General features: G+C 35.6%; 2 protein-coding genes across 3 annotated transcripts in view; one reads left to right on the forward strand and one right to left on the reverse strand.

The window, feature by feature from the left end:
• Positions 1-2,509: 2,509 nt before the first annotated feature.
• LOC107712541 (heat shock factor 2-binding protein-like) lies at positions 2,510-8,303 on the reverse strand. The gene is made up of 8 exons (XM_016517850.1): positions 8,253-8,303; positions 7,720-7,867; positions 6,575-6,678; positions 5,132-5,281; positions 4,878-5,019; positions 4,640-4,757; positions 3,161-3,264; positions 2,510-2,790 (listed from the first exon to the last, which is right to left on the reverse strand). Exons 1-8 carry the CDS (start codon positions 8,301-8,303, stop codon positions 2,558-2,560), a joined length of 1,050 nt encoding a protein of 349 aa, XP_016373336.1. The 3' UTR covers positions 2,510-2,557.
• Positions 8,304-8,826: 523 nt separating this feature from the next.
• ankrd10a (ankyrin repeat domain 10a) overlaps positions 8,827-23,074 on the forward strand; it is a 31,004-nt gene continuing 16,756 nt past the window's right edge. Inside the window, exons 1-4 of one of the 2 annotated variants that reach the window (XM_016517858.1) lie at positions 8,827-9,141; positions 12,033-12,185; positions 15,511-15,602; positions 21,203-21,322. In XM_016517858.1, coding sequence (XP_016373344.1) covers positions 8,944-9,141; positions 12,033-12,185; positions 15,511-15,602; positions 21,203-21,322 — 563 coding nt within the window. In that variant the 5' untranslated portion in view covers positions 8,827-8,943. The remainder of the gene's footprint in view (positions 9,142-12,032; positions 12,186-15,510; positions 15,603-21,202; positions 21,323-23,074) is intronic. The other variant, XM_016517859.1, reaches the window with a different exon arrangement.

Genomic DNA, 23,074 nt, shown 5'->3' on the forward strand with positions numbered 1-23,074 from the left:
TAAGGCAAGAATGGATCACCATCAGTCAGGATTTGGCCCAGAAGCTAATATCCAGCATGCCAGAGCGAACTGCAGAGGTTATGAAGAACAAGGGTCAACACTGTAAATATTGACTCGTTATATATACTTTTTTTTTTTTGCCAATTAAAGCCTTTAAAACGTATGATATGCTTATCATTGTTTTTTCAGTATATAAACATGTGGAAAAAGACTCTAAAAATACTGAAGCAGCAAACTTTGAAAAAACACACAATTTATGTCTGCCAAAACTTTTGGCCATGACTGTATGTTTATATATTAAATTGTTCCCTTTTTCTATAGGTTTTTTAAAATATATATAATATATCATATGCATGTTTAATATGTATATATTACATTTGAGTATGGGTATTTTTGATGCAACATAACATCTGATGTCTGTAATTAATAATAAACAGCGTAAAATGCATAAAAACCTGTCTAACTTTTTTGTGCTGAATGAACCTGGAATAAAATATCTAAAAAGAGATTTATGAATTTGAAAAATAAATGCAGAAAAGATACGTCAATAAAAGGGGCTTTCTCATCAAGCTTTCACTGACAAGGGCTTTTATCTCATAATTTAGTCAGTCTCCTCTATCCCACTAAAGCATAGTCTATCTATAACTGTACAAACATATATTTTAAGGAAAAGACTGCTAATGGACTTTCACTTGACTTAAATTGACTGCAGACAATACCGAAAACAAGAGACATTGGTGGTTATGGTCGTCTTTTTATCCTTTAAACATATCCCTATTTCTTCAGCATTTCTTGAATGATGTGATTCCCTCTGCTTAAAAAGTGAACAAAAAAATATCGAGACATCCTGTTTGAGTATGGGTATTTTTGATGCAACATAACATCTGATGTCTGTAATTAATAATAAACAGCGTAAAATGCATAAAAACCTGTCTAACTTTTTTGTGCTGAATGAACCTGGAATAAAATATCTAAAAAGAGATTTATGAATTTGAAAAATAAATGCAGAAAAGATACGTCAATAAAAGGGGCTTTCTCATCAAGCTTTCACTGACAAGGGCTTTTATCTCATAATTTAGTCAGTCTCCTCTATCCCACTAAAGCATAGTCTATCTATAACTGTACAAACATATATTTTAAGGAAAAGACTGCTAATGGACTTTCACTTGACTTTAATTGACTGCAGACAATACCGAAAACAAGAGACATTGGTGGTTATGGTGGCTTTTTATCCTTTAAACATATCCCTATTTCTTGAATGATGTGATTCCCTCTGCTTAAAAAGTGAACTAAAAAAAATCGAGACATCCTGTACATGCATTCACAGAGAGAATGTAAAATTTGAACTGACATGAGGACTGGGACTATGTACTCTCATTATAGCAATCAATTAAACGGATCAATTAAACTGACAATCTCCCCCATCGAAGACCTCATGTTTTAGTCTGATTAACTCTGACATCAGCTTTCATCTCATCAAATGACCTCATTTTCCTCTTCCCATTAACAGCTTTTTAAAAAAAAAAAAAACAGCCATTCAGCTTTAATGGTTTGTCCCCAAAAAATTATTTACAAAACAGGATTATGTAATTTATAAAAAGCAACACACATTGTAGGTTGTTAGAATGTAATAAAGTAGAGAAAAAGAAAAAGAAAAAAAACCTGGTCGATGGCCTTTAAATTGTTGCATGTCTCTGAGATGGACAAATGAACATCTTTACAAATTGGTGTCAAACACTTTTACAGAACAGAACTTCTTGTGTGACAAACCATCAGAGTCAAAAAAAACTTGTAACACCTTTAATTGTTTAACCTGAACAGATCTTTGCTCAATAATATAGATAAATGAACAGTGTAAAATAAATGGAGAAAGACCACAATCAAAGCAATCAATGAAAATTAAAACAATCAAACATTTTTAAGAACATTCTATTTGTCAAAGTTTAGAAATAAAACATCAACTAAAAGATCATTTAACTGCATTTAACTTTAGATACACTAGATACCATCATGTCTAACATTATTGCTGCTGACTCTCAAAGGGCCACACTTTAGTTTTTTCTGTGACATTTGACCCATATATGCTGATTGCTGTGTTGTGTCCTAACAATGATCCTAAGTAAGGCTTCTTGTAAAGGAATGATTTATCATTCCAATGTTTAAGTTTAGAATTCCACGTAGGCTGGACTACAGAGACAGCTGATGGTGTGGGTGTGCTAGAAAGGGCAGCACACATATCGATTTGACGCTAATTTCATCCAGAGCATAAAGTGATATAAAGGGCACACTGAGTATGAAAGCATGTGTTTACAGCTTTTCTGGCATTTTATAAAAGACATGCACATCTATCTATAGAGGTGTTCAGCATTTACGTCACAAATTAAGCGTAGAAAGTTCTGTAGAAGTCACTTGTACAAGATGACTAAACTAACAAACTGTGGAAGGAAAACTAATTCTTGGAAATCTCTATAGGTTTGAACATGGCCAAGTCTCAGAATTAGTATGCGGTTTGCTGGACCTAGACCTACTTTTTAAAGGAAATATGAAGACCTGGGCTTCACTGCTCCTTCTCTGAGTCTTTAGTCTGGGAGTTGGTAAAGCTAGCCAAATCTTCCAGTGTCTCCTGAGCTGTTTGCTTGAGAGCTGGGTGGCGGCTTGAAGCTAGATGGTGGATACGACTGAGTGGAAAAGAGCTCCGAAAATCAGTTGTCATGTGTGACATGACCTCTCTCTCCAGCAGTAAGGATTGAAGGAGCCTCAATGACTGCAGACACACTTCTGGGTCAGGGTCTGTGGGAGAGAGAGAGAGAGTTTCTATGCATGTCAGGGGTTAGAGAGCTCAATATAATCCTCTATGAACAGCGCTGAGAAGGCATTTAACTGAGATTAAATGAACTCTAAAAGTCCGAAATTTTCGTATGCGTTGTTTTTTATTTGTCATCCTTTCCTATCAAAATGCTTGCTACGGATGCGAAAACACAGAAAATCGAACCTGGTCCGATTTTTTTTTATGACGGACGAAAGTTTCGGAGGCAGTGTGTAAACATGATTGGCACAACAGGTCATATTTATTTTTTAATGTGCAAAAATTTCGGATGAGGATTTCGGAATCAGTGTGCAAAGACCTTCAATCTTCACACACAAACTTACACATACACACCTTCCAGAAGGGTGCTCAGAAGAGGTAGAAGTCCAGGGCTCTCACTTATGAGCTTCAGCCCATTCACACTAATAGTGATGTTATATAGAGCCATTAACATCAATCTGCACACAAAAATAAACAGTCACATACTTCAGAAAGAACCACATACGTCAACTTATTCCGAATATGGTATACAATAATAACAACAACTCAGTTTCATATAAGAAACTGCATATTGCATAAACATCATGTAAGTGTCCACAATAAAGAAAATTTTCTTTTCAAAATCTAGTTCAAAACATTTTTATTCATGACTAAATTGTCATGTGGTGTAACATTAAATAAATAGTAGTAAGGTTTTCATTATTATTTCAATATTGCCATATATGTTACGTATACAGCGATATATAATTTTTATATGTACACTCTCACGTTTAATTGTTAATTACATATATACAATACCCATAGTAAAATTATACACTACCGGTCAAAAGTTTGGGATCAGTAAGTCTTGTAATGTTTTTTAAAGAAGTCTCTTATGCTCGTCAAGGCTGCATTTATTTGATCAAAAATACAGAAAAAAAACAGTAATCTTGCAAAATGTTATTACAATATAAAATAATGGTTCCCTTTCAGTCGGTCACTCTCGACGTCACGTCGGATGACCGACGAATTGGGATCTCGCTTAGAGAGACCAATCCACTTAGAGTGTAAACTAAACGAGCCAATGCACATTGGCATGCGATTATTCCATCCAGCTCCCGCTGATCACAGCGTGAGTATAAGTAGGCAACAGATGCAGCGCATATTCAGCTTTTCGCTTCGGAGCCGAGCGATCACATCGTTCTGCTCCTGACTACTCTACTGAGAGAAGAAGACTGAACAATAAATTAGATTTTAATGTATATTAAAATAGAAAAAAACTATTTTACATCATAATAATATTTCACAATATTACATTTTTTCCTGTATTTTTGATCAAATAAATGCAGCCTTGATGAGCATAAGAAACTCTTGTAAAAAACATTACAAATCGTTCTGATCCCAAACTTTTGACCGGTAGTGTATGTATGATATTTGTTTTTTTCAACAACATATTTATATATTTATATGTTTTGTAATACATTTTTAACAGGTCTAATACATGTCTATCTTTTAGATTTACTTATATAATATCAACATGCATTGAGGGGTTTTAGGATGTACGGATATACATCTATAAGACATTTATATCCAAAAATGTATAAAACAGACATATTTGTATGTGCTAGTTATACAGTATATGTTAATATATGAAATTGTTTTAGTTTCTAACAGTTTTTTTGTTACTTCATATGACAATATATTTCATATATGGAAATGCCATATACAGTATGTACATATATCTGCATGTGTGATCATTATTTTCAAAATTTTTTACATATATGTGTGTGCAAAAAAATGTTGTACATTCATAAATAGTAATATTTGGATGTGTATTTTAAAGTTGTGACATACACTTTGAGTTTCGGAAACACTCCTGGTTTCATTAGATACAGCAGCTGCAACAAAGTATTCAACAGGATGTGGGCAGAAGAGGATAAGAAGTCCCGTCCACAAGACACAGCAGCTATATCTAAAACCAATGAACAGATGAAATGACAATTTCTTTTGTTCTTGAGATGGTAATATAGAGTATAAATAAGTTATGACCGTAAGATTGAACTAGTAGTAAAAACAAACTCCGTGCCCTCACTTGTAACAACGCCAGCCAGAGCCAGAACTAAATGATGCTCTTTTGAGTTGCAACTCTGTTGTGGCTTTGCCTCGTCATTCAGAAACTTGATGAAAGTCTCCAAGGTTTGACCTGCAATGCTCAGGAAGGGCTCCAGTTTACCCTGTGGATGCACAAGTGTATGAAGAGTTTTCTTACCTGGTTGAGGTAAAGCAAAATTCATGTCCTCCCACTTACTAAACAACCTGGCCACTCCCAAAATGGTACAAACTCACAGCAGCCAGTATGTCTTTGATTGCTTCCTCCCTTTGGGACGCACTCCAGAGCAGGGTGCAAGATGCAGTGCCCAGCTCAGTACAAAATGCTTTCTGCTGCTGCAGCTCCTCTCTGCACTCGCATAACTGCTGCTTTAAAACCAACTTCTCCTACAAATGTATGTGAGGAGATACATACAGTACATATACACATGAATAACTAGACAACCATAACGTACCTATTTGGGGAAGAGATTTCTCCTTCTCTCTCACACCAACACACTAGTGGTCCTCAACCTTTTTGAACCCACGACTCCACATTGTCAAGAATAATATTCAAAGGTCTCCCAGGATAATGAATAATTAAATTACATTTTCATCTTTGAGTGACCTGTTCCTTTAATTACGTTTCATTAGTTCAATGTTCTTCAGGCTTTACACTTTTTATTACCAATGAATTTAAATGATTTTTTTTTTACTCACAAATCTGCTTCAGAATTTCAAAATCTGCTTCAGCTGAACCAGAGTAAAACTGAGATTATGTTTTTTGGCCCTGCCAGAGGATGTTTAGATATGTAAAGACTAAGTCTAAAGACTTAGAGAAGGTTATTAATGCCTTTGTTTTGTCTCGTTTGGATTATTGCAATGTGTTGTATGTGGAGGCCTGTCAGACCACTAGCTCACGCTTACAATTAGTTCAGAATGCAGCACCTAGGCTGCTAGTGGGTGCTAAGAAAAGTCATCATATCTCTCCCATTTTAGCTTCTCTCAAGTGGCTACCAGTGAACTACAGGATAAAATATAAAACTCTTCTGTATGTTTTTAAAGCAGTGCATGGGTTGGCCCCTGCTTACGTGTCTGAGCTCGTTGCTGTTCGTCAAGCACTCAAATCCAAAGAGATATTCTTTATAAAAGTTAAGAGTCAGCCACACCTTCTATTTAAAGTTAAAAGGGGATCAGGCCTTTGCTGTTGCGGGGCCGAAGCTCTGGAATAGTCTTCCTCAGGAACTTAGAGAAGTCTCATCTTTGAATGTTTTTAAAGTTGAAGTCAAAAACTACTTCTTGTCTTTAACCTTTGAGAGGGTGGGCTAGTCTTTGTTGTTAGTAGGATCTGTGTTGTTTTAAGTCGTGTGTTTTAATGAAGTGTTTTTTTTTTTTGATTGTACAGCACTTTGGTCTGAAGGTGCAGTTGTAAAGTGCCCTATAAATAAAGTGAATGAATGAATGAATGAAATAGTAAAAAAAAAAAAGAAAAAGAAAAAAAGAGCATGACATAACTAGAAAAATTTACAATCATCATTTTTGTGGTGAGGCCTTCTAGTAGGTCCCAGACCTCTGGTTGAGAACCACCTCACTAACAGACATACAGTACATTAATGCAAAACTTATTTGTGCAGACGCTTTCCTATAAACTTTTCAGTGTGGGCCCTTCAGTTTCTCATTCTCTCCTCTCTATTTTAGTACCTGTCTCTCTCTCTGACACTCGCTCAGAGCAACATCTAGTCTGGAGCGGATGTGCAGACAATCCTCTCTCTGTTGCTGCTGCTCACGGTCACTGCGCTCTTTAACTATATAACAATAAAGAAACTTTTATTAAAACAACTGTCAGAATTAACATTTAGTATTGTTATAAATGCTGTAAAACAAGGTTGTGCACTATTCAGAATTGAATTGAGACTGTATTTTCTCAATTAGCACTAAATTTCAGAAGAAGGTCAGATTTTAAAGAAGATCAGGCCATTTCTTTCGGAACATGCTTCACAACTCCTTGTTCAAGCTCTTGTTCTGTCCAGGCTGGACTATTGCAATGCTCTCTTGGCAGGTCTTCCAGCCAGTTCTATCAAACCTTTACAATTAATCCAGAACGTGGCAGCAAGATTACATTTTAATGAGCCGAAAAGAATGCACGTCACACCTCTGTTCATCAATTTGCACTGGCTACCAATAGCTGCTCGCATAAAATTCAAGGCAATAATGTATTATATAATTTAAAAAAAACCTTGCTACTTGTACTGAATTAGGCTAACTGAGACTTGTCATAGCACTTGCGTATCATTGCTCTTTTGTTGATTTTGATTCCTTCCATTGTCCTAATTTGTAAGTCGCTTTGGATAAAGGCGTCTGCTAAATGACTAAATGTAAATGTAAATTTGAACTGATCTAGGAAACGTGATGCTTAATTTAAAAAAAACCCTGAATTTAAACATAAGGTAGCAGAAATGAATGAAATTAAAAGAAATTCATATAGGTGTAATTTGTACTAAATAAAGTTTGCCAAGACAAACTTTGAATGTTGGCTTAAAGCATTGTTTATATAGTGTAAGTGACATATGTATAAGTAGCTTTTGTGAACCAGAGTGGAAGAAGGCTTTATTTTTTCTGGATGCATTACCTGGGTTGGTTTCTTTCGAATTGCAATTCAGTAAATTTATTTTCTTGTTATTCAAATTCAACTTCTTGTGAGGTGTGGCCAATTTAATTCACATTCCAACTTAAGCTTCAATTCTGAATTTTGCTAAACCCTGTTGGAACAACGTCCTTTGCATATGTTAATTTACTATACATGTGTATCATAACTGACCACTGCTACTGAAAGAGTTTTTACTTACATGCGTCCAGACACCGTCCTTTATGGATAGTATCAATACAGTCACTATTGATTACTTTTGGCATAAGCTCTCGTAGTGTCCTGACTTCTGCCTCCAGTTTCTCCAAGTCTCGCTTTCTGACTCGAACAAAGCAGTCTGATCCTACATCCTTTAAACACACAGGATTTTTGTTTACTGTTAGCGGTAAACAAACGTTACAGTGTCGGTATGACCACAAGAAGAGTACCAAACTTCTCCTGAAATGAATTTTGTATTATTGAACGTGCGTTAACAGTTGAACAGTGACATCTTGTGGTAATTCTGGCGCTTGCGATCGTTTTGATATTACTTTATATCGTTGGTCTTGGAAAGCGATTAAAATACTTTTGTGACGACAACATCTATCTGGAAAGTCTCTTTATGTTTACAGAAGTAAATACATATCAAACAAATAATTAATTAGCTAATTAGCTTGCTAAACACTTGCACAAACTCTTTCATCAACTTCAGCTTCTCAACAACAAACTTGAAATCCGCGAAAATAGTAAAGTTACCTCTCCTGCAGATGACACAGATGAAACATTAGCTGTATTGGTTGTTTTCATTTCGAAAAGTGCAAATTTGATAACGTTGTACGAACGGCCTCTGACCTATTAGAATGTTTATAAACGACGTCTTTAGCGCCCTCTACTGTTCAGCGCATAACAAGTCATCTACTTGTCACCCATCCCCCAAATCAACAGTAAAGACAATAATACAATTTTTAAAAAAGCAAAGATAAAAGATAACAGACTTAACATTCTGTTCATATCCAGAATTCGTTCTGAAATAAATTCTACAAGAATTCTACTGGGTAAAAGCATAGATAGATAGATAGATAGATAGATAGATAGATGACTTTAATATTTTAAATACATTAAGCCATATGTGATTTAAAACATGGACTGGCCTGATAGTTCTGTAGAGTTCCTGATCCCGTCTGGTGAAAATCCATTTTCCGTACGTCATTACGTTCCCTAGGCTAAACCTGCTCCAGAGCTCCAGAAGTAGTCCAGTCCGGGATTTCCAAATAGCCACTCAAGTTACACTTTCAAGAGAGTGAGCGCTCTCTCTCAGTGTTCAGTCTCACTGCCTTCTTTGTGTTTGTGGTTGGTGTTATCTGAGCACGTAACGCCTTGCTCAACCCTGGGGCGTTCATAAGCCAAATAATTTGTGTTTTCCGCGACGCAGCAGAACTGTTGGACCATGTCTGTAGGACCGGAGCCCGGTTTCTCCAACGACGAGGTGCTGAGCCTGCGTTACCCGCTTCATCGCGCGTGCAGGGATGGAGACGTCGGCGCGCTGTGGTCTCTGCTCCAGCGCTCCTCTAACCAGGCGGACCTGGCTGCCGAGGACTCGTTTTACGGCTGGACCCCTATTCACTGGGCAGCACACTTCGGGAAGGTAATAGAAGTACATTATTTGCACAGATTTATGCTTTATTCCTCAGTTCTTTCTCTTCCGGAGATAGAGGCGTGTATGTGCCCATAACGAGCGCGTAACACCATTAGTTAGGCGTGCTGTCATCAAGAACTGAACTTACAGCGTGTGCACATGCAAAGAAAACTCAAATATCCCATCAATATGAAATGGGTTGCCATATCGCCTAGAGACGATAAGGCCATCGGCAGAAAACAGGTCATATTCTCAGCGGCTGCGTGCGAACTCGCATGCTGGGTAAGAGCAGAGATTAATCACTTAATACATGTTTGAACTGAAAGCATTATGATTTCTGTCTGAGATGAGCAGACTACAGCGTCAGTGGCACACATGTCGTCTACCTTATCCATTCTTGATTGTTTAACGTGTATGTAGTAACGGATAAACCTTGGAAGTTAAGTTGGATAAAAGAAATTAAGCCGAGTATGGACGTTACTGATTGCTGTTTTGTTTCTGAATCACATTACTTGGAAAAATCAAGTTGCATGGACCGCAGCCAGCGAAGCAGTAACATCAGGCGCCAGCACGCAGCGGTTCATTCATTGGCTGGGCGAAGACCAATAAAACACCTCGCGCCAAAACCAAGATATTTAAAATCCAAACCTTCCTCTTGTTAAAACTTTTGGTGGTGTTGCATTGCTGTCTGTTAGTCAGGGTAGCACCATATTTAACATTTGACAGGAATGAAAACGAGGCTTTGGGGGACTGAAGTACATCGTGTTCAATGGATTGTTTAAAACATACAGACTGATAAAACGTCTTTCCGGAAAAAAGGCAGACAAAAACTCTAAAAAACGGTTTTGAAAGGTATAAGTTAATTGTGAAAGTTACATAAGCGAAGACCTTTATACAAATGCTTGATATTGTGCCTAAAGTTTCATTAGATCGTTTAAATTCTAGTTTAGAAATGAATGTAAACATCAATGAGTTTATCAGCAACTTTTACTGCAGAGTGGTTTGACATACTGTTGACAGCATGTCATGCTTCTTGTTAAATTATACACATTTGATGATCATGTTTGTGTAATTTTATTTAACACAAGATTATTGACAGTTTTGTTGAAGTTAGAAAGTTTGTACTTCTGTGCCCATTCAATGATGAAAATGTAATTTTTTGTGTCTTGTGTGAACAATTACTATTGATGTTATTTCAAACACATTACCTCATTATGTCTCAATGCCGGCATTCATTATGGAAAAATGGAAAAGCTTCAGTGGCTTGTAACTATTTTTAGCATTATTCCTAATGGAAGTTTCCAGAGAAACTCTGAGCAAAGAACTGCTCCTGTGAAATGTGGCATGTTTTCCACACTTGAACACATTTGTCATCGGTTCAAATTACTCAGTTTTAGTACATTTCTATGTTTTATTAGTATGTTTCATTGTCTTGACCATTCTACATTTCACTACACTTCATTCCTGTCACTTTTTGACTCCTTTACGCATTTTATAATCTGGTAAAAATGCAACCATGTGTACACGCATACAACGAGCGCATCGTGTTTCTGCTCCTAACATCTGCTGATTGCGCACATTTTACAGAAATGTTTTGGCCATGAAGCAATTTCAAACAGCCATTCAAATAGGGCTGAGTATCGATTCAGATGTCCCGATTCGATTTCGATTCGCAAGCTCTCGATTCGATTCTCGATTTTTTGATTACATTCAGTGAATATAGTTTTAATATAAATGCTATTGATATTTTTAAAAAATGAACAGTAAACATCAGTTTACAAATGGTGAATTAATAGAAAGAAATCACTTGACGATGAATGAAATGAAATATACTGTGTTTTCGCCAACTAGCAACCCGGGGTGCCCGAAATACGATTGGGTAAACTGGCAGTGGGCGGGTTTCACAAACCAAAACAGAGACCGACATTCCGGCCCGGAACGCACATTTTCAAAGGAGAATAACTGACTAGGGATGTAACGATTCACTCAACTCACGATTCGATTCGATTCACGATTTTGATTTCACGATTCGATTCACAATTTAATTTCGAAATTTGAAGCAAAAACAGAATGGTTTGACTTCAGTTTTGTGAAACGATACATAAAAATACCTGCATGAAACAGCGGTCACTCTCTGCCAGCAGGGCGCTTAAAGCGTTTCCTTGGTTTCCGCTGTAAACAAAGCAGCGCTGCACTTACGAACTTTAAAGGGGTCATATGATGCTGCTAAAAAGAACATTATTTGGTGTATTTGGTGTAATGAAATGTGTTTATGCGGTTTAAAGTAAAAAAAACACATTATTTTCCACATACTGTACTTTTTATGCTTTAGTAGAGTCAAAAACTTACATACAGCACCTTTAAATGTGTGCTGAAATAAATACCGGAAAAGATCGATTTGCGGCTTTTGAGAATCGATATCGAATCGACGTCATTTAAAAAAACGATTAATCTGGAAAATCTAATTTTTTTTGTCCAGCCCTACAAACAAAGGTGGTAGAATTTGAAAGTGTTTCAGAGAATTGGTGCATTTTCCAGAGTCTGTTTCATGTCAGAGAACAGGGTAATGAATTACCCCATGGTGTTTCATATTGAAAATGCAGCACAGCTGCTGGTCCCTGACAGTAGAGCGGGGAACATGAGTCTCAAATAGCAAGTCAAAGAGATTGGTAGTCTGTCTCAAACTATTCGATTTCACCATTGTGTGTGAAGTCTGCTGCTGTAAACCACAGCTTGAGCTGAAGTACTTGCTCCTTATCACCTAAGTTGTTCTGGAATAATTGATGGTTGTGTGTTTTGATGAACATGATTTCACACTTTCATAGGGGGAGAAACCAGGCACTGGTGGAAAATCATGTCACTAGTTTGTTGATTTTATTTTTCTCTTTGTCATAAAACAGCTGGAGTGTGTTATGAGGCTGGTGCAGGTGGGATGTGAAGTGAATTCATTGACCACACGGTTTGCCCAGACCCCGGCTCACATTGCTGCATTTGGAGGACATCCAGAATGCCTGTTGTGGCTCTTACACACAGGGGCTGAAATAAACAGACAGGTGGGTCCACATACAGAACTTGATAATGTTATATGACTTGTGATGTCTTATGACTTAATTGACCTTCTAAAACCTGACATGAATTAATAATCAGAAAAATTGAATTTCTTAAATGGAACAGTTTACTGAACCTTTAGAAAAAAAATCAACAACAGTTTTCATGTGTTTTTTTGTTAAGTATCATATTAGTCATATCAGGCTTTTATGGCACATAATATGAGGTAGAGAAAATGTGGAGAAAAAACAGCTCGGTTTTATTCAGAGGCCCAAACTGAGCAAAAATATGCAATTTGCTGCAGATACTGATCATTTATTACATTTTGATAGCTTGTAATGCAAATCAATGAGCTCTTGATAACAGTATAGCAGACTACTTGCATAAAATAATATAAATATCAGTTGACACTCTGTATCTCCAATATGTCTTAATATATTAAATGCTTAGTTTTATGATCAAAGCTCTGTAGTTTCAAAGCATACAATGCAGTGCAATACAATGATGATTGACAGAATGACAAAAACTCCTCAAGAGCCTGATGGATAAACATAATAAATGTAGTAGATTATGTGCAACAGGTTTTTTCAGCAAAGTTTTGATCATGTTGGTTAATTATAGGTCTGTGCATCAAATATGATACAGTAGGCTTTATAAGGTCATTTAGTTGAGAATGTATTATTTATAGGGGTGATAACAGCCTTGTGACTCTGATTTTTTGCAAGAGCACAGTCCCTCAATAATGAAGTGAAATGTTCAGCATTAAAGGCCTTTTATTTCACCATGGCATGGCATATGTTACTGTCTTCTTCTTGAGTCAGGTAATTAATCTGAATTTCTTAAATGGAACAGTTTACTGAACCTTTAGAAAAAAAATCAACAACAGTTTTCATGTGTTTTTTTGTTAAGTATCATATTAGTCATATCAGGCTTTTATGGCACATAATATGAGGTAGAGAAAATGTGGAGAAAAAACAGCTCGGTTTTATTCAGAGGCCCAAACTGAGCAAAAATATGCAATTTGCTGCAGATACTGATCATTTATTACATTTTGATAGCTTGTAATGCAAATCAATGAGCTCTTGATAACAGTATAGCAGACTACTTGCATAAAATAATATAAATATCAGTTGACACTCTGTATCTCCAATATGTCTTAATATATTAAATGCTTAGTTTTATGATCAAAGCTCTGTAGTTTCAAAGCATACAATGCAGTGCAATACAATGATGATTGACAGAATGACAAAAACTCCTCAAGAGCCTGATGGATAAACATAATAAAAAAATATCTATGGAAAAAACGTTGTTTCAGTCTAGTAAGTGTTCATCTTGAAATATTAATAACCAATATAAAAAAAGTTTACTTTATTAAAATCTGTAATGATTTCACAGCAGAAAGACACATGAACCACAACCTGAAGGTAGACGTTTGTACAATTATACTAACAGGCCTTCTACTTGCTAAAAAATAATAAACTATCAATCAGATGACACATCATGTAGTAGATTATGTGCAACAGGTTTTTTCAGCAAAGTTTTGATCATGTTGGTTAATTATAGGTCTGTGCATCAAATATGATACAGTAGGCTTTATAAGGTCATTTAGTTGAGAATGTATTATTTATAGGGGTGATAACAGCCTTGTGACTCTGATTTTTTGCAAGAGCACAGTCCCTCAATAATGAAGTGAAATGTTCAGCATTAAAGGCCTTTTATTTCACCATGGCATGGCATATGTTACTGTCTTCTTCTTGAGTCAGGTAATTAATCTATGAGCCCTTTAATGCAATTTATCTTTCAGGAAGTGACTCAAAGTCTTATCATTTGCCCTAACTTATCATCCCTGCTTCCACTTCCTTCAATTCTCTATTCTCTCTCCGATGTCCTGGTGCACAAATCTCTGCCTAACTGATCCTATTGCCAGGGATGATCCTGTCTGTGATGGACAGATCTTTGAATGGTGACGTCTGTCCTCAAGGGTTGAGCACTGTAGTCTGTGATTTAGCCCAAAGGGCACTGGAGGATATTTACCCTTAATAACAGATGAAGACAAGAAGACAATTGAAGTGACAGAATGAAAAGTCCTAATACTGTTGGGCTAAATCTCAGTTCTCTTGCTTGACCAGTTGTACTTGAGGACCAAAACTAACTCTTATAATGCTTTGTACAGTTTTACTCTTCACTTTGAGAAACTGGAGTAATTTTCTAAAAATATGCCAAAAAAAGATGCCATTGCCATCAAAGCAATCGTTCCCAAACCCATCAGAATGTGCCTTTTATTAACTGTTGGATTAGGTCTGTTGTCTTACACCCTTTGTCCATGTTTCCCAAGCTAAATTTTTAACACATTATTTCTCCAAACTTTTTGCTGAAAGTGATTCTGAAGTCTTAAAGTGTAGGGTTAAGTGTTGTACATCAACAAAATGTGATCAGCCAAGTTGAGAGTACTCTGTAGAAAGTCATTATTCTCATCGGCCCATTTCAGTAAGCAGCCAATCAGTCAGGCATCCCTAATCAGGTTGCTCGACTTGCAATTACTTGAATTTTTGTTGATTAGAAATGGCCAACATCAAATATGTTCACTCAAACACAAACATGCACAGACACTAAGGGGAATAATGCTAACAAGCAAGTTCATTCTGTATTATTGCTTCGGTTTGAGAGGAAGTGAATGAGAGATATCCCTGTTGTATTACTGCCTCTGCAGTAATTGTGTGCTTTGACCTACTTTTTGTGGTATTATCTGGGTTATTTTGTGCTTCAGTTTACACCCTTTAGGGGGAGCTGTTGTGTTAGGGTGAAGAGTTCAAAGTCTTCATTATGACTCACACTAGGAGTGTTTTTTTAGATTCCTTCCTTCAGATTGATACCAACCAGAGATGCAGACATAGATAAGGGGAATAATGCTAACAAGCAAGTGCATTCTGTATTATTGCTTCGGTTTGAGAGGAAGTGAATGAGAGATATCCCTGTTGTATTACTGCCTCTGCAGTAATTGTGTGCTTTGACCTACTTTTTGTGGTATTATCTGGGTTATTTTGTGCTTCAGTTTACACCCTTTAGGGGGAGCTGTTGTGTTAGGGTGAAGAGTTCAAAGTCTTCATTATGACTCACACTAGGAGTGTTTTTTTAGATTCCTTCCTTCAGATTGATACCAACCAGAGATGCAGACATAGCTTTTATAAATTCGCACATGCTGATGGTTGTTAAAAATTTTGATAAATTAAAGAATTGATGTCTAGAATGTTGTCAGCATTTTTAGTGTGAAGAACTGTTAGTGATGTTGTGAAGGCCTATTAAAATGTGCATTTTTCTATACGGTTTCAGGATTATGTGGGTGAAGCACCCATTCACAAAGCAGCACGGGCCGGTAACATGAAGTGCATTAATGTCTTGTTGATCCAGGGAGCCAAACCGGAGTAAGTCACTGTCTTACTGTTTTTGTTGTTTTAGTTATTTTTTCAAAATGCATTATTATGTGACTTTGTGACATCACAGTGTGAAAGAGAATCTCCACAAATAAAAAAGCTCTGCCATAAAGCCTTCATTTTGATTGACAATCTCATGAAACCAGATGGAATACAACTAGAAAGCCTTGATACATAGTTTACATTCAGATCTGTTGTGGCTCAGAATAGCTTTAAGTCCTTGGAAAATGTGTTGTTAATTTAAATTAAATTAAATTTAGCAGATGCTTTTATCCAAAGCGATTTACAGTGCATTCAGGCTGTACATTTTTTATTAGTATGTGTGTTCCCTGGGAATTGAACCCACAACCTTTGCGCTGCTAACGCAATGCTCTACCACTGAGCCACAGGAACATTAGTCCTGAAAGGTCATTTGACTTTATGCCACGGTCTGAAGAATGTAAATGACAATATTAATGCAAGAATTTTTACATACAGTTGGTAATTCTATCACCCCTGTAGCACAGGCACTATACTAATAATAATTTTAGTACTTGCAGAATAAATGTAAAACAACAAAAAATGTTTCAAAACACATTTCAGTTCTTCTAATAACAACTGCAAATTGTAGTGTACAATTACTTAAATTTAATTTACTCCGTTAAAGTGATACTCCATCCTTAAGTCGTTCCAAAGTTCTAGACTTCTGTTCATCTTTGAAGTACAAATGAAGATATGGATATTAAGATATTAATATTCTTTTAGCATTTTTGTCCATCCATTTAAAAGTTTTGGTTGTGTAGTCTTTGACGAATCAAAAAGACGTAATCCATTTGAATGGAGAGGTTTAATTTAGGCTTTTATTCACATATAAACAGATACAGATTTAGTAAACGAAGACGTAAATTTATGCTTTTATTCACATATAAACGTTATTCAAATGTAAAGAGTGTGAAATTTTTATTTTTGGGTGAACTATCACTTTAAATGTCCTGCTCTGTGTAGGCTAGCAGAGCTCTTTTAGTGGAGTTTTTTTTTCATCTAATGAACGTGTTTATCTAAACCTGTTGTCATCATTTAGCTTAAAGGTGAATTTTGTGTTTAGTGGTTCCATATGAGGTTAAGATGAAATTCAAACAAAACAAATGCACATTTCCTCATTTTTTCCCCCCCAGCAGATCTGAGGTCTCTAAAAAAAAATTGGCATAGAACGTGAATTGCATTTTGAAAATATTCTATATGAGAAATAAAACATCCCAGGGCTCAACGTTAAAGACTTTATTTCTACTGGCCTGTTCACTCTGTGGTTAAAATTTAAAATAAAAACACAAAAAAAAGAGAAAAAGTTATTGTTACATTTACATTTAGTCATTTAGCAGACGCTTTTATCCAAAGCAACTTACAAATGAGGACAATAAAAGCAGTCAAAACTAACAAATAATTGTTTTCATTGTTTTTGATCTGTGTAACCTTCTATGCTACTAAATAATCTTATTGTGACACTAACATTTTAGATACCAGTTTAATTTCACAATTCTAGATTCCCATTTCAATACCACAGCAAAAACTACCAGCCTAGGTGATATAAAGTTAAAACATTATTAAAGACAAGTGAACACTGAATAATAAAACGGGAATGAATAAACAAATTAGCACAAATAAATACAAAAGAACAAAAGTATAAACTGAATAAACAGTGCTTTATAATAAAGTTTTTCAGGTAGGTCCAACAATAGTATTCAGCTAGAGAAATTGAATAATCAAATGTAAAATCATTGCATAGTCTTGACTTTATAAATTAAATATAGATTAATCCTTGTTAAAGCTACAAAAGTCATTTAGTCAAGAGCAGTGAGTGATTTTCTTTTTGTCTTTTGTTTGATTAACATTATTGACACAGACAGCAGCAGGTTAGGCACAGATTCAATATAATGATATCTTTCCCAAGATGGGTGTTTTGACATAATTTTGTATGTATTTGTGTGTTTAAGTGCAAGAAGATGCAAAACACAAATTGGTGTTTACATGGTTGCATCTCTCTGTCTCTGTGCCCCGGGTGTGTGCAGAAAACTGTGCATGAGTACATAATTCAGTGTCTTCTTGTGCTAAAATGGTTTAAAATCGCTTGAATGTTAAAAATGGGCAAGGCTTAAAAACAAGTGCAAATTATAAAATTTTGTGACAACCCAGCAGTTATCAGTCACCTGTCCTGAGTGTCTTTTGTGCTGGCCCAGGGCGATCAAGCAGTCCTTATTTATAAGCCCTGCATCCATTAATAATTTTTTTCCCCCTTCTGTTAAATGAAATCACTCTTGTCTTGACTAGCCAGTATGTTGAGATGCAAGATGCAAGATTACTAAAGAGCTCTTAGAAATTCAATTTTATTTCGCTTTAAATCAAGTAAATGTATGAGACATTTTTTGAAGTAAATACAGGTCTTTGCTCTCTTTTTGGAGAATGCTGGTACTCATGTGAGTACCAAGATGGGTGGATGGTTGAGTAATTGTGCATTTGTTTTAAGTAGTTTTGTATGTAACTCCCCTTCTGTTAAATGAAATCACTCTTGTCTTGACTAGCCAGTATGTTAAGATGCAAGATTACTAAAGAGCTCTTAGAAATTCAATTTTATTTCGCTTTAAATCAAGTAAATGTATGAGACATTTTTTGAAGTAAATACAGGTCTTTGCTCTCTTTTTGGAGAATGCTGGTACTCATGTGAGTACCAAGATGGGTGGATGGTTGAGTAATTGTGCATTTGTTTTAAGTAGTTTTGTATGTAACCTTAAAAGCATGTTGCTTTGTGTTTTTGTGTGTTTAATGACATATATTGTTTATTAGATTGTCTTGAATAAATGCCTTTTGGGTCATTCCGTGTCAACTCAACAAGAGGTCCTGTCTAAGAAAAAAAATTATATTGATAATTTTTTACTGGTGAAAGAAATACGTAAATGAAGAAGAAAGCCAAAATATTAAATGTCATGGTTGTGTATTTTGAGTGAATCCACTGTTTGGTGGAGAGGGGGCAGAATGACAATTTTCACCTGAGATTTAGAGCCAATTTAGTGGTAAGTAAAAATATATTTTATTCAAGTTACAACAACTAGATTTTAAACAAGCTACATTTTATATGCATCTATTTATTCTTCAGACATTCCCATTGAAATACAATAAGTAACAGCTGAATGCAAAATGACCCACATTTGGATTTCGACGATTGAAAATGGGTAAAATTCAACAATTTGGACATGGAGCCACATTCCCCATATCTATGGGATTGAGCCATATAGGGCCTTGAAAATGAGAACGAGAAATGAGAGAGAACAATCAGAACCTATTGAGATGTTTTTAACACTTCTTGAATTACTTGCATGAAAACTTTGGAAAAAGAATTTTAGGCCCTTAAAAAGAAACATACCAAAAGAAAAGTTTTAGAACCAAAATCTAAAAGTAAAATACGTATACTAAATTATAGGCGTGCAAATCAACAGCAATCAACACCTACCAGTTTACCAGTACCATCAATGTTGTCATTTTTACCCCCTGTAATTTGGCTTCAAAATTGTCATTTTGACCCCCTCTACAAAATTGTGGATTGCTGAGTAAATGTACATCCACACCATTTAATATTTTGCTTTTCATTACTATTTATGTTTGTCTTTATTCTTAAAAATATTACCAAAATAAAAAGTTTGAGCCGGGGAACTTGGTGAAATTTAGTTGATTTGACATGGAATGACCATTCTGTTTTCAAATTAGCTGAAAACTGAAAGTTAATTGAGTTTCTTTTATCATCAACTAGCACCAGCTAAATAAGTCTTACAATTTTCTTTTAATCTGGTAATGCCACACCCAAACTGTTACTGTTCATAGCCACATCAGTCAGCATAAACTAGCACATGCCACAGAAAGATCACCAACTTGCATTAACAATCTGGTAAACATTAGTAATAAACAGGAAAATATCTCTCTGTTGTGAAAAGTTCTCTTTGTATATAGTTTATATTGAAATCATTTTCTCAAACATCAAGTACAAACATGTTCGCAGTGTTTGAAGTATCTCTAGACCAGACTGAGTGTTATGGTGATTCTCTTTTCCCAAATTTAGTTGGATCATGGTTAGATATACATGGCAAGTTGGTGTGAAAATGGTTTGGCACACGTTGGAAAGTTTTCTCATAAAGGCCAAACATAAAATGAAAGTTAAAATGAAGTTTGTGGCAAAATTGAAGCACTGCTTTTTATAAGTACGATCATTTAAATTAACATGTCATGAACTTGTAAAGCTGAGTTACAGATTATTCATCTTAAGTGTTTTCTCCAAAACATCTGTATGTTCATTCATGTTTTCTGAAAAACATAAAATCAAGCATTCTTCAAATATATGTCAGATTGTAGACACATTTGTTAATATACCAAAGGCAGTTCATGATTTATCTGCCGATTTGTCTGTCAAATACAACATTCAGACTGACATTGATTTCTTTGTTTGATTATATCATTTAAATGACCCAGTTCCTCAAAACTTACTAGACTCTCAATAGAAACACTAAATGAGTCCTATATTGTGGAAATTGTAATTATAACCATCAATAAAGCTTGTTAGTAGGGATGCACCGATACCGATACTGAGCTCCTGTACTCGTTAAAATGACTATATATTTTTTCCCCGTAGTCATGTCCATACTCTCAATATGTAGCATTACAGCAGTGCTTCATTTTGTTGAAAGTGATGTTTTAACATCAGCTAAAGTCAAAGACACGTTTAACCAAACAAAACCGTTTTCAAGCTGTATCAAAATGTGTTCTCACTACGCTAGGGCTGTCAATGTATTAAACAAGTCTCAAGTGATCAAATTTAAACACCATTAAACTGTAATTAGCAAAGAATAACTACATTTTCCCAAGTTGATACTAAAATAGTTTCATTCTGTTCTGATTGACTTATAAAAATCGGTTGGAATAGGCTAAAAAATGTTCAAGAATGCTGTTGCAAGTTTCATTACTAAAACCGTTTTAGTATGAAATGTTTTTTGGCAAATGGTTTATAAGTAAACCTTCTGAACACTGTCACTGCAACGTGTGATACAATTTTGAAAGTTCAGTAAGCCAGAAAGATGAACTGAATTCCTTAAAACTTATTATTTTAAAAACTGATTATTTTAATCTTTGACAGCCTTAGTTGTGTCCCATCTGACTTTAATATATAGGCCATGGCTTTTTTAATTGTTTGTGCCCATCTTTTTAATGAGCTCTTAACTGTCAGAAAATGCTAGTGTTTTTAGGAAGTGGAACTTATTTTTAGTCAGATCTGCAGTCTTTAAGAAAGCTGGTCAGGGAATAGGCCCCCAGAACACAGGATAGTTTAAAAGCAAGGATGTGTCAAAACTTTATATAGATAAGATTGATGAATGTCTGCTTGTTTTTTATGCATCTTAGATGTGTACTTGATCATTTGTTTGAAATCATCTGTGACCTTTCTGATTAAAGTAGCATGTTTATAAAAAATTATATTGAAGATCCATTGTGAACTATTACAGAGAAGGAAAATCCCTACACATCTCAATGTTTTGCAGCGGTTGAATTTGAACATGACTTGATTTTCTCAAGTAAAGCCCAGAAAAGGGGGGGAAGCATTCCAAAAACTGCTGCCACACGTTCTTCAACGAACACCCTTACATTGAGTGTTCACACTATCGCTTCCTTCAGTATCTACACACTGGCAATCTGTCGAGGTATTTCTTGTGGTGATTGGTTTTGATTCTAGGAGAACAGTCATGATAGCATCTAGACCTGCATGCTTTGCCTAGTTAGCACTGTCTTGTTACTTATCCTGCAAGATTTGTTTACTTATTTGTTCTCAACTAACAAGAATAAGGGGAGGCTCAATAATAAACGCTGATCCTACAATAATCAACTTGAGTAAGAGTACACTTGCAAAAGTAGTAAACTCTGTTAGGATTACAAAGTAAAACATTTATTAAAATGTTAAATGCTTCCTAGAGCAAACAGTTTAGGACCTCTTTATTTTCAATGCCAGACAATTAATTGTAGCAATGTGTCTTTTCGTGCTATAATACCATCTTTATTAAGAACTTCTTTCTATGTGCTGAGAGTTTAACCATTGGATTTAGCATAGAGTATGTCATCAGTTTGTGTTTGCGATTAAATGCATCGTTTAATTTTTATTTTTTTTGTAATGTATTTTAAAGGCATAACGTGACAACTTGTAGAAAGCAAGCAGTGTTAAATTTGAACAAATTCTACATTTTGGATTAATGTAATCTGCTGGGATTCAACTGTAGGCACAAATGTCGTCATCTAATGGTGTAACAATGTAACCTGCACTGAAATCACCATCACGAACACACAGAAATACCAAATACTATTATTAAATACTACTATAATACTATGGGCGACCTGGTGCTCACATATCAGAAAACAGCGAAGTTCGTATTTGAAAATTTGCTATCTTTTAATATGCAGTTTATTTGTATAAAGATTAAAAACAACATTCTTGTGTGATATGTATTGTCTGTGATATTGTAATTGTTGTTTTAATGATATGAAAGCTGACATTATCAAGTATGTCACTCATTTTGCAAAAAAACAAAAACGTGTCTTGAGAGTCCAGAAGCATTCGCTGTGTAATGAAGCCTATTAAAATGCCGTTAGAATGCCACTATAATTCAAGTTATGAAAGAAAAAAAATATCCCTGTATGTATTTTTGCTTTGTTATATTTACAAGATATGATATACAGGGCTCGCAAAATTTCAAAATCGCTGGTAGCCCTTCGGGGCAACGATACGATTCACGATACTGATTTCACAATACAATTTTCTCAATTTTTCTTTTTAACTTTTAACTTAAAATTATAAATGAAAAGGTGTACTTTTATTATTTCTCCAACAAAATGCTGCACATTTCTTTGTGAAATTGAAATATGTTATCTAAAACGGCTCGTTCTAACACGCCCCCAACATATCTACATCACAATGTGGGAAGATTTGCATAACGCCACCCAAATGATCACACAAAGAAAGAAGGCGTAACTTTTATTCTCACTGTAGTATTGTTGCCGCCGCCGCCATGTCGTGAAGGCGCTGTGTGATTTCGTTGTGAAAGCGAAACTACTTTGTTTGGCCTTCCAAAAGAGGACGAAACTAGAAATCAGTGGTTAAGTTGTATTTACAACACTGTTCCAGAACAGTTCAACCCAACCGTGGACGAAGCGGAGTCCAGCCCGGGGTCGTCACATGTGGTTGCCGCAAGCCCGCCGGACGCTCCTTTCTCAAGCCCGCCGCCTCTGCTCACTCTAGCCCTCCGGCCGTTCCGGCCGTTAGCCCCCAGCCTCTGCTCAATCTAAACCGCCGTGTGTGACGCTGTGTTTCGTTGTGAAAGTTGTGAAAGCTTGTTTGGCCTTCCAAAAATGGACACGACTAGAAATCAGTGGTTAAGTTGTATTTACAACACTGTTCCAGAACA

The sequence above is a fragment of the Sinocyclocheilus rhinocerous genome, unplaced genomic scaffold, assembly GCF_001515625.1.
Source record: "Sinocyclocheilus rhinocerous isolate Xijiao unplaced genomic scaffold, SAMN03320098_v1.1 scaffold1952, whole genome shotgun sequence".
NCBI lineage: Eukaryota > Metazoa > Chordata > Actinopteri > Cypriniformes > Cyprinidae > Sinocyclocheilus > Sinocyclocheilus rhinocerous.

Excerpts from the sequence above, each read along its gene's own strand:
- LOC107712541 (XM_016517850.1), bottom strand. The coding sequence starts at position 8,303 with ATGAAAACAACCAATACAGCTAATGTTTCATCTGTGTCATCTGCAGGA. Across the intron at positions 5,020-5,131 it reads TCAAAGACATACTGGCTGCT|GGTAAACTGGAGCCCTTCCT; the intron begins GTGAGTTTGTAC and ends GTGCATCCACAG. Across the intron at positions 2,791-3,160 it reads TCTGAGCACCCTTCTGGAAG|ACCCTGACCCAGAAGTGTGT; the intron begins GTGTGTATGTGT and ends TCTCTCCCACAG.